Below are 12,787 nucleotides of genomic sequence, written 5' to 3' on the forward strand. Positions count from 1 at the left end.
GGAAGGAGAATCCCAGCCAAGGCAGCCATTTTACATTTTTACTTTTATTGCATGTCTCATGGGTCGTTTTCTCTGCTGGATTTAGAGATGGCCGCAGTAGGGTCCCGGGGGGGGCAAAAGACAGCAAGGAAAGGACACTTTTGGACCTAGTTACACATTAACAATTTTATAAACTCTCCAGCGGGTTTATACTGATGAACAATAACTATTGTAATTGTTTTTACAAGAAAAAATTTAAAGGGTTTGTTAGAAAATGCATTCAATCCGACATATGTTTGTAAGCCAACTTTCTAATGATATTTCATTGTGAAGAATCTTCATATCATAGTGGAATTTACTGGGGCTGACCACTTTGTCAGTTTATTTGTCAGATGAAGACATTTGCACTTTAGTCCTTTGAGCGTTAGTTGGGTTTAATTTGCCAGTAGACAACATTGATTCGCGTGGAAGTGCTTTCAATAGCAAGCTGAACAGTGAGGGCGCTGGCCCTTTAAATGGAGCTGTGAGTGCTTGGCAGGCTAATAGATGCAGTCTAAAGGTACTAATGGATGGCAACCTGAAAAATGGTCTTATCTGAAAAGGTCCAGGACAGTTATAAATTAAATAATCGCGCTGGGTACATTAATCCATGTTCATGCCCTGGGGGAGACCTCGGCTCACCATTTGATCTGTGTGTGAGTGCATGTATACAGTATGTGTACGCTTGTGCACGTGCACGGCTATGTGTGTTTGCAAGTAGCCAGCCACCTTTTCGCTCATTTTCTCCCCTCCTTCAATCATTTGCTTTTAGAGCTGAACGGTAAAAAGGTTTTATTATTCTTTTTAACTAGGACCCCCGGCAAGGGATACCAGGAAAGAGAGAGAAGAGTGTGGAATAAAGATAAAAACATATACGAAGACAACCCAGACAGAAACAGAGAGGGAGAAATTGTGCTTGACCGCTGGACCACAACAGTTTAAATGTTTTGCAGGTATCCAGGATTCCTGGAGCGATGGGCAACCCAGACCTTTAGGAGGAGTATCTGAAAGACAGAAGAACGATTGTCCTCATTTGTAAAATATTTCAATAATCAGAGACTCGTGGGGTATCAGTGATAGTAGTATATTAGATCAGTTTCATGATTATTTCACATTTTTTGTTTTGAATACCTGCAATACCCAAATTATGTTGTGTCTCTTACTGTCTAATTTGGACCCAGGCAGTTGTTAAATTTTTTTTTTAAATCATCTTTGCTTGTTTTTTAATTTGTTGTCCTATTTTCCATATTTCTTGCAAATATAAGTAATAGGAGTTTGTAAAAACAACTACAACAAAATTAACATTGAAGGAAATGGTTAAATGGATTAACTGATGAGACTCTTCTTAACCCGTTAGCGAAGATATATATTTAGATATTTCTCGTCTCTCTGGATATCACAGTGAACAGGAGCATCTTAATTTATGAGAGAAAACAAACCGGCTACAATCTAAAGTCAACAATGCCATCTACTGGGCATTTGTGATTATTATTATACCAACCAATTAAAAATACTCCTGTGTGTAAATGAAAACATAGCAAACTTACTTTGGGTCACAGATTCATGAAAAGAAAATTATTCAGGCAAATTTTTCTTTACATTTAACTGAAAGATGGGTTGTGTCCCGAAAGAGGCAACTCAGCCTGGCAAGCAGTGACATCTTTCAAACCCCAAGCCATTTCAATTCAAACATTACATAGACTCATCCCAAAACAAAAGATTAATCAAGCAGTGTAACTGGTGTGTTTGTCTAATACGTGACAGAATTCCTACATATGCACAGCACGGACAGCTTCAAAATTAGATAATAAATAATGCTTGTTATCTCGCTATGGTGAAAACAAATAAGATAGATAGGTGGATAGATGGATAGTTATATATATATATAGATAGATGGATGGATAGATAGATAGATAGATAGATAGATAGATAGATCTAGGGACATCCTAACTTTATAATTAAAACAAATTATATGGTATGTTTATGTATCATATTTACAAATGTCGGTACCTCATACACCTGTAATTGTAAACTGCTAGTATGCACTTATATATGGCAATGCTGCCATCTAATGAGCACAGGGTGACAATACATGAAAAATAATTTACAGTGTAGTATATTTGTAAAAGATGGATTGGGGTTATGCGCGTGTGTAACGGTCGTATTTGTATATGTTGTTTTGTTAGTTCGGGTTGTTAAAGATAATTCCTTTCTGATTACCATATTGATTGAAAATACTTTAAAGGAGTTTTGGCTGAGATAATGAAAATGAGAAAAACTAAGATGAATTGGTCAGAATCCAGTTGGACTGAGGAGGCTAACCTTGAGTTTTTCTAGAAGGCAGAGTGAAGGACTAATCATCATAGAGAGGAGCAACATCAAATCACAGATTTCATTGTGTTGCACTTCACTATTCACAGGAAAAGAGACAGAAATAAGCTAAAGAGACCTAGAACGCTACAAGTCCTTTAACCTGAATAACCAGAAATCACAGAAAAATTATTTTGGTATGACGGACGTTCATTTCCTGATTGGTCACAAGGCTCCAACGAAATGCAAAGCATTGCCAAATCCCTGGTCTTTGCCATTGCTGTTTCCCTTTCATATTACTTTCTGCAACTACAGGACATACAGCAAATTGACCAACCGGTTCCAATTATCACCAAGAAGCACATGACCAACTATGAAGTTATATCTGGAAGGAATTTGTATTCTTATTAACACTCAGGTTTAAAAGGGAAGATAGTGTGGATGTACCCTGTGTGACATTAATATAACCATTGTCAGACCAGCTTTTATTGGGTTTGTTTTTAATTTGATTTTACTAATCTTTATATTTAGATTAACATTTGAGCATTGACCATGTGGTAGGGTTCAATATGCCAATCCCTCTTTACTGTTAAATCCAATAGATTAGACGTGCCTGTTAATTATTATTCTTAAACTATTATTGTATTAAACCGTAGTAAGCAAAGACCCTAAGGATTTTTGCTTTGTGCTGTAGCTTGAATCAGACTTTTGTGTTTTTGTATTTACAGTGCAGATGTCTCTTTGGCATTGTCCTCAACGTCCCCCGGGAACCTGAAGGAAAGAGAGTGGTAATGCTCTTACAAAGGTTGATCTTGGCGTGCAGTGTGACAAAGGTCATGGGCAAGAAGTTGCGACCTCTATTGTCAATGGACTGACAGAAAAAGAGGAGGATTAGAAAGAATAAGGTTGTGGGTCAACCAAGGTGGAGGAAAAGCAAATGGACAATCTTGTACATTTAAATGTGACCTATTCAAATTCGTCCAAGCTAAACTCACATAGATCACAAATTCAAATATCTCTGATGACTTAAACCGAACATAATGTTGCTACATAGCTCGTCTGAACCTTCATTTGGAAAAACTGGGATTATAACTTTACCAAAGAAACCTTTGTACTGCTTTTGGAGTTAAGACTATTCTTCTAAATCAGTCGCCCATGCATTCTGTTCATGGTCAATGTAAAAAAAAAAGGTTCTTTGTGAAAACATTTGCAATCTTAACATCAAATCTTTAACACGCAGAAAACTTATTCAGGGACAGGAATTGCAATTCCAAATGCGCTTGTATTTATGCCCATGAAAAATACAATCAATCGTAGACAAAATCTCCTGGAAAGGGGACTCACACGAAAAGGAGAGGCAGCAGGTACAACAAAAGCACCTTTACTCTCTGGACATTTTCCAATTAGGTTGTGGCTCGACAGCAGATCAGAGCTGAGATAATCCGAAGGCTGGATGTAGCGTGGCTACGAGTGTATGGACCTAAATATGAACGTGAGCCAATGGGGAGTGAAGTTGACAAATGAGTGTGTCAGTGTGAATTACAGGGAAGGAAGACAATATGGAGGAAGAAAGAAAGAGATGAGAGTATGAGGAGGAAATATGGAAGAGATAGAGAAGGAGCCGGCGTTGAGAGTGTGCTGGGGCAGGAGTGGGAGGAGGGGAGGTTTGTGGTTGGTGCACTGGTGTGTGACGTCAGCGGCTTGTTGGATTGAGGTGCTGTGTCCTGCTGACTCTAATCCTAACTCCTTAAGGAACAGGGAGCAAGTGCCCGTGCAAGTCCTCTGGGGAAGGAGAGAAAGTGACGAGGGAAGGAACACTTCACAACTCATCTCGAGAGATAAGTGGAGCTAATTTGCGGATTGAGAGGCGGAACAAGGGAGAAATCAAGCTTTTTATTCTTGCTTTTCTTTCTCATGACCGCTTTTCCTCATCATCCTTTCCCTTGTTTGTCCTAAGTCTCTTTGCTCTCGATCTTGACGTGCGGCCTGTTCAAGCATGCCCACGAACGGAATTAACAGGGCCCTGAAGCTGCAGTTTGGCCTCATTAACTATGAGAACCGCTACCTGACCGCTGAGGCCTTTGGCTTCAAGGTGAATGCCTCGGGCACCAGCATGAAGAAGAAACAGATCTGGACCTTGGAGCAGGACGAACAAGATAGCCAAGTGGTGTTCCTCCGCAGCCACCTGGGACGCTACCTGGCCTCTGACAAAGACGGAAAGATCTTGTGTGGGGCGGAGAAGCCTGACCCAGCCTGCCGTTTCCTTATCGTGCCCCAGTCTGATGGCCGATGGGCATTGCAATCGGAGCCTTACCTGCGTTACTTTGGAGGCTCGGCTGATTACCTGTCCTGCTTTGCCCAAGTTGTTGGAGAACAAGAGCTGTGGGCCGTCCACTTGGCTTTACACCCACAGGCCAGTCTTCTAAGTGTGGCTCGTAAGCGCTATGCCCATCTGTCTTCCTCAGATGGAGAGATCTCCGTGGACAGCAACATTCCCTGGGGAGTGGACTCCCTCGTCACCTTGGTTTACCTGGACGGCAAGTACAGCTTGAAGACCTGTGACAGCCGTTTCCTCCAGAATGACGGCAAACTGGTGAAGGAGAACAACAATAATACCAGCTTCACCCTGGAGCTCAAATCTGGGAAGTTGGCCTTTAAGGACTGTGATGGGAAATATCTGACCCCGATGGGCCCGACAGGGACGCTGCGCTCAGGTCGATGCTCCAAGCCTGGAAAAGATGAGCTGTTTGATCTTGAGGAGAGTCATCCACAAGTAGTTTTCCAAGCCGCCAATAAAAGATTTGTCTCGGTCAAGCAAGGTAATCAGCTTGTAGTGCAGTCTTGAGGAAAAAAACACATTCATGCAATTACAGTACTTCCTTATCTAATGCTCAAAGTGGAGAGTTAGTTATTTATAAAAAATAAAAGGCTCCATCCAGTACAGCAGTAAAAGCATAGTGGCGTGATAACAATGTTTACTGTAGAGAATGCAAATGGTCATTTAAAAGAAATTAATATATTCAAAGTTAAGCAAGGCAGAGGTTTCTAAAGAGAAGTGAAGGGGCATGAAAAGAATATGGTTAACAGGTGAGCTAAACATAATTGACATAGAAATTTCAATCAGTGTACCATTGTGTTAGCATGTACTGTAAGACTACTTTTTGCCTTCCTAAACTAGATCTTTTAGGAAGGCAAAAATACTGCAGTTATGAATACTCTTCACCAACCTTGGGTCACTCTGTTGGTGATGATGGTTTCAGATCAGTGGTCCTCTCCTTTTATTGGTCTTCTACCTTATTTCTGCATCCTGTTCCCTAAGTGTCTCTGTTTAATATCCACAAGAGTTTGGCAAACCTTAAGGAAAACTGACACATTTAGCTCGATTTAATTATTGATGCTGATTAAGAATTGAGTCTGACTCTTTAAAACAGCACCACAGTGTGCTTGGAATGCTCTTTGTACCTTCTTAAGAGAAACAGTGCCACTGTGGGTGTGAAGTAAATTAAAATATCGCACTGTGTATAAAAATGAGGGATTCAAATTAACTTGAGTCACCCTGAATTAATTTGATCTTCACAGTTATATTACAGTGATTCAAAGAGCAAATCAGGAACATTTAGGAGCTAATGAGAGAAGGCCCTGTCCTTCTTGTTTACTGTACATGCTGGAGATGTTGACACACATGCTGTGGAGGTAACTGTAGTAATGGGCTTTGTCATTTCCACCATGTGTCCGTTGAAGATTAAGCAGAGTGCAAATGACCCCAGGGCGGATCTGTGCCCCATGGGTGTCAATGACCACCAATGGAATGTAAGTGTTGCAGAGTCTCACTCTTTACAGTCTTGTATCAGGCGAAGTTCTCCAAATTATGAGAAATTATAATCGACCGGTGAGGAGGTGAGGTGGAAGCAAAAAATAGCCTCAGTCAGGCCGTGCCAGACATATCAGTTACAAGGTCTCTTCAAAGCCCTGCAGCACGTGATCTGCTCTGTCTTTTATTATAATGATTCAAGTAAACAATGTTGGGAGGAGAGGGAAGTGAACATGGTTCTGTTACAGATTTATAAAGCTTTAAAAACACCATTAAATCAACTAACAGCATTAATGATAAACAAGAAAACTATAGCTTTAGACTGCAGTCATCATTATGTTTAAGCATTTATAACACTCTGCTTTAAAAATTGTTTTTGTCGGGGCAGTATTTCAACAATGTGTCACTTCATCCTCATAATATGGGGCAAAGAATCACATTTTTCACTGTGGCGTTTGGCCTTGTGGCAGTTTCACATTTTTTAAGGAACAAGGCCCTGAAAGCTGCTTAGTGGGCCCTGTGGTGCAGATTTGCATTTCACCACTCAGGGAATTACAGCAAGCAAATGAACAGGGAGGGTGGAGGGGTGACTGTGGGGGATTAGGGTTGTAACAGGCTTAAGAGAAAGGTTGAAGGATATTTCTGTGGCATCTAATTTGAACTACAGCAGACACCGCTACGTTTTGTGTGTCTGTGTATTCTCCACCACCTCACACAACCCACCAGACAGAGTTAATACAAGTGGATTAGGTACATAACACTAGGTTGGCTGCAAGTGAGGCACTCAAGATAAGTCAAACGGTGCTCCAACTGATTTAATTGAAAAAAGCTGAATATTAAGCAAAATGTGGATGTAGTTCTGTGTTAGCTCAGGCTTTGGTTGTTTGTGTAATGGGACGTTAGCACATTGCATGTTTGGAAGCCCCTGCATTACCGAAGACCATTTCCTCAGCTCAACAGGAATGCTGAAGCAACATTACTTCCAGGTGATGCAGCCACTAGAGTGGGAAACACTGTTATCATTTATGATGGTAGAACCCTTGAATGCCATTAGCAGCCAGGATCTTTCTGGAAATAGGTCGGAATCCAAGACTGTACTTTATATATAGTTCATTGATGTGTCTCCACTTCATCTCACTATCCAGTAATGGTGTTAAATTATCCTAGAAACAAACGCCGCCATCTTGCACAAAACCCGAATCTGCACAGTAGGGAACAGGGGGTGGGGTCCTGACGATGTATGTGTTCGACAAATCATGAGAATCATGATATTGTTTAGTATTTGATATAGTTTAGTCCATTCCCCCTCCTTTAACATGGAGGAGGGAGGCTTAATGACTAATGGTGCAGCCAGCCATGCTTTAGCTTCACTTTTGGGGAGCAGTCGTGTTGTCCATCTTTATATGTTGTCTATATCTACAGAATAAATCAATGCTGAATACGTCATATGTGTTTTCTGTAGATAAAATAATGTGATGATATGAAATTCTTGGCTGTGACATTTCATTCATCTGCCCAATAAAACGCTTTATGTGACTTAATAACATCCGCTGCCCACATGGGGGCACACAAGTCTTGAATGAGTCAGTTGTCGGTAGAACACTGTTTTAGGAGGAGGAGGCGGGATGTAATTAAATGAATTATCATTCTGCCCACAAGTCTCCTATTGTAATACCTAAGGGAGGAAATTACATTTAACAGGTGGTTAATGGCATTAAAGAGGATGCATTGTTGTAATCCATAATTTCCTCTGAACAAAAGCCAAACTGTCAAGATTTTCCTTTTCCCTTATCACCAGGAGTGAGTGTTTCAGCCAATCAGGATGTGGAGACAGACATGGAGACCTTCCAGATGGAGATTGATAAGGAGAGCAAAAAGGCGATGTTCAGGACCAACGGTGGATCCTACTGGACTCTCGTGTCTCACGGAGAGATCCAGTCCACTGCCAAAGAAGTGTAAGATGCACTTGTAGCTTTGAGAACCGAGTCTTCTTCAATGTTTCCACACGCCGCTTACCTGAGTCTCTCCCCCCGTCCCCCCCCCCCCCCCCCCCCCCCCCCAGAGAGGTCAACACAATGTTTGACATCGAGTGGCGAGGACAGAGGGTGGCACTCAAAGCAAGAAATGGAAAGTATGTGTATACAAAGAAGAACGGGCAGCTCTCAGCGGTCAGCGATACAGTGGGTAAGAGCTTTGAAGCCAGTTGCTTGACATCAAGTGCCGTGTTTGTTTGAAATTGCAGCCACTTGTTCAGCTCTGATGTCCCAAATGCACAACAGTTCAGCCGCATTTATCCTTCTGTGCAGGTGACGATGAATTGTTCCTGATGAAACTCATCAACCGCCCCATGCTGATCCTCCATGGAGAGAACGGCTTTGTGTGTCACCACAAGAGCTCCAACACTCTGGATGCCAATCGATCCGTCTACGACATATTCTCATTGATCTTCAACGATGGCGCCTACAACGTAAAAAGTCAGTGTGCGTGCACGACATGCTCATTTTCAACAATGTATATAGCTGTGTCCTGTTTTAGGTAATGGTTGTTGATTGAACGAATTGAATTATAAGTCACTGATATCCTTCTGCAGGCGTGAGTGGAAAGTTCTGGTACGTCTCTAGCAGTGGCCTAGTGTGCTCCGATGGAGAGAAGCCGGAGGACTTTTTCCTTGAGTTCCTGGAACACGGACGCGTCGCCATCAAGGGCTCCAATGGCAGGTTCCTTCGTGGAGACCAGGGAGGCACACTTATGGGTGATGGTACATATGTCGATGCATCTTCTCTCTGGGAATACTGATCCCTTCAACAAGGGTCCTCAAAGAGGGCCGAAGACGTGGTTGCAGAACCCGCTTCTATCAGCTCATTGAGGCGAACTGACGGGGTACCAGTCTCCTGCCTGTTTTTATACTAGCTTCCAGGGGCCCGATCCCATGCCGGGTTTGTTTTGTTTGTTTTTATAATTGGGAAGAAGTGAATGCTAGAGAGGTATGTGTGTTTGTTTTTTTTTCTTGTAAATGTTTAACGGTCAATGCCAACATCAAACAACACCCACTGTGTGAAAGTGTGTAATTTCAAAAATAATGAAATTTGAAAGTCACTGTCCGAATGCTTCCAGATACGTTTTCTTTTTTTTCAATTTAGTTGCAGTGACAAACACATATCAGCCACACTGGTCAGTCAATAAAGAGACGTTTAACAGTTAACAGTTGTGTTGCTCCATAAGTTGTTGTATCTTTCTCTGTTTAGCCTTTAAACATTAAAAATATCTTCTAAAGGTCAAGATCTATGCAGGTTGTTCTGTCTATCAAAACCAAAACAAATGTAACACACATCAGCCGTGACGACATCAGTCCTGACGACATTCACAAACGCATTGAAAATCAATCATGGGTAGTGATCTATCAGTGTGGCATGTCAGGGACAAGCAAGAAATCAAAAGGGGGGCACATTGAAAGTATCTAATGGACGATACATCATTTTTAATGTGCCAGGTGGAAGTGCTTTGCTGGTGTTCTGCCTGGGGGCCTTAAACCATACTGCACTCTGTATCCCTTTTTACCCTGTACTTATGTTCAGAGTTGGGTGGTATATCTATTTACTGGAATACGTATGAGTGGTCTGCAACAAATCATTAGACCATTGAATCAGAGAAATCCTGAAATCTTTGCTTACCCACACTCAAACTGAAACGATAAAATTAATTAATTTGGTACTATGTCACTTCTTGTTTTCGAGTGTATAGTTCAATCATTTAATCGTCGTCATCTAACATCCATTTCAATTCTGGACTACAAATCCAAGAGGACTGCGTTAATGATTCAGAGGAGGATTTATTGCAAGGCTGAATTACAATGATCTAGGTGTACCAAAATAACTTGACGAGGGAGTCGAGATAAATTTAATCAGTAGGTGTGATACCAACCCTTTCCCTACATCGGAAGACCTTGTCTCAACACTTTTTTAATCACTGGAGAAAATATTTGAAATGATTTGCAGAGAATAACAACAGTCTGTAACACTAAACTATTCCGTAACTCATACTTGGCATTTCAAGTAGATAACAGTTGAATTACTGATGACGCATGTTGTGACGTTTGGAAGAGGAACTGGATTTCGTGGTGAAAGGTCACTGTCACTGCGACCTCACGAAACATGACCGGTTATGCTAATTGTGACAACATTTCACACAGATGTCTAATAGTAGAAATGTATAAAGCCATGACATTTTATAGCAAAAAGATCACAATGTCCTGCTAAAGCACTTTTTTACCAATATTCAGTGAAATAGCTCAGTAGAAGAAGAGTTGATTCGGGCCATATTTCCCTTTAGGTCAGATACAGAATTGGTAACACTTATCTTGAATCTGTGGTGATTGTACAGATCTTCTATTGTGCCCAAAGTGAAGCATCCACATTTTAAAATTAGTATCTTATTCTTAGCAACATCCATAATTGAAGCACTGCCTTTAATGTCACTGCTGCAACCTTCCTGTCAATCAGAACCAGCCTCCAGGTCATCACATGGACACATTCACAAAGTAGTAAAGTAGACAAGATAAAAACAACTGAGCTTAATACATTTTATTTATACATCCGTGTATCACCAATAATAAATTTGCCTCATGGGGCTTCACGATCTGTACAGCAAACCACATCCTGTTCTGTTAGACTCGATCAACACCCACTAATGGGGGGAATGGAAAAGAAAACCTGATGAATACTACATGGGAGTAAACTTGACTAGATGGCGGAGAAATACAGGTGCAAGGCCGTGATTCTGGTTTGAAAAAGATGTTGGTGTGCAGAGGACCAACTGAACCTGTATACAATTAATCCTGTAGATATTTGTCAGCTGTCTTCAAGGAAGAAATCAATTTGCAATAGTTCAAGTGCAATATCTAAACCAATGATTGTGTGACGTGTGAATCTTGCATTTGATAGGGAAACTTTGTAGAGAGCAAGGTCTGCAAGGCTTAGACACCTACGCACCCTGTATCAGCTCTATAGAGAGACTCTGGCCATATTTTAGAATGTTTTAAAAAAATATATATATAGATGTTTGCTGTTTTATTATTTTCGTTTTGTTATATTGTTTTTTAAAGATGTTGATAACAATAAACACATGACGACATCATTGTTGGATTCGGGACTAGAATTGAATGCCAATGTCTTAAAATAAATATGTGTGACATTTCTGAATAAGTAATCAAGACGGCAGCCATCAATTCATGTCAAAATGTCGTCAGCCCTTATGTCTCCTGTGAACAAATGATCAAGCTGTGGATAATTATATGCCTGCCAGAGTCAGAAATATCCAACAAACGAAAGACTTAGAATGAATGATAAGTATGAAGTATAATCAATTCTATGTATTATATTTGGTGACTCTTATTCAGGTCTGTCTCCTAAGACTAGGCATGTTAGATTTTCTTGTTAAAAAACTGAATTTTGAACTGAATATACTGGAACATTCCTCAAACTCATAAATGAAAACAATTAATTCACATTTTCTTTTTCCAGTTTTGTCTGAATTTGATTGAATCCACATGACATTTGAATTGAAAACCTGACTCGTAACAGTGGGACAGTTAAACAACATTGACACAAAATCGCTGTTATCGTTTATGCTTCTTCAACTGGAGTGTGTCTGTGTCTTCTTGGCTCCAGAATACCTCCCAAGTATGACTATTAAACGAAAAACAACAGAAAAACACTTCCTTGGGTATTCCTACATAAATTAGAGGCATAGCAGAATCCGATCAGCGTTTCCCATTCACTACACTGGGTGGCAGTGTGGGCCTACAGTAGTTCACTCTGTTGCAGTAATAGTCAGTGACAGGTGCAGTAAAACATCATATCCTGCTGCAATGGACTGTAGAAAACCCAGCTGTTAGCAACACACCTCACTGCATTCGAGATCATCTGCTGACACTTACAGCAACTCAACATCTCATACATATGAAACACAATATGTAAAAAAGCCCTCAAAGAAAAACAAAAAGACATGATTTCACAGTACGTATGGGAAAACCTCCAGGCATCACCTTCTCTGACAGTTTTCAAACCATTCATCCACAACATAGCATGGTATTTCATTTACACACGCGTGTCACCTTATCTCAAGCGCAACAGATTTTAAATTGACACTTGTGCCTCTTCGTGTTTGATCCAACGATTACATTGGCAAAAGTTTTCTTTGAGAATCACAGCCCATTCACGCCTTGGTCGCCGGCCCTGATCCTCACACACTGCTCACTGAACTGTTTCAACGGCTTAACTTTCCTCCGACGTCACATAGACTCAGTTTTTGGCAAAGGTGCATTAAAAACCAGGGGTCAAACATTGCAGTATTTGCAAACAGAATCTAACTGAGCTTTAAAAGTAAATCAGACGTGTCGATTTCACGTGAACCACTTTTCTCACCCGGGTGTCTGTGTGAGTGTGAACCGGAAAGCTGTGGGGCTTGATGGATCGACGTCAACATGTACTCCTGGCACTGTTCTTCGGTTGCAGTCAATGTTGTTTTCTGGACTAACAACACAGTAGTGTTTGTGCTACGCTGTCAGACACACAACCTCACATTTTGGGGATTAGCTCCATCAAGGTGAGGTCCATCAATTCAAAAGTTAGAGAGAAATCCACTTGTGAT

General features: G+C 40.9%; 1 protein-coding gene across 1 annotated transcript; it reads left to right on the forward strand.

The window, feature by feature from the left end:
- The first annotated feature begins 4,324 nt into the window (after positions 1 to 4,324).
- fscn2a (fascin actin-bundling protein 2a, retinal) lies at positions 4,325 to 8,935 on the forward strand. The gene is made up of 5 exons (XM_053444014.1): positions 4,325 to 5,147; positions 7,938 to 8,094; positions 8,202 to 8,323; positions 8,446 to 8,613; positions 8,730 to 8,935. Exons 1-5 carry the CDS (start codon positions 4,325 to 4,327, stop codon positions 8,933 to 8,935), a joined length of 1,476 nt encoding a protein of 491 aa, XP_053299989.1.
- The last annotated feature ends 3,852 nt before the right edge of the window (positions 8,936 to 12,787 follow it).

This window comes from Pleuronectes platessa, chromosome 16 (assembly GCF_947347685.1).
Source record: "Pleuronectes platessa chromosome 16, fPlePla1.1, whole genome shotgun sequence".
NCBI classification, from domain to species: Eukaryota; Metazoa; Chordata; class Actinopteri; order Pleuronectiformes; family Pleuronectidae; genus Pleuronectes; species Pleuronectes platessa.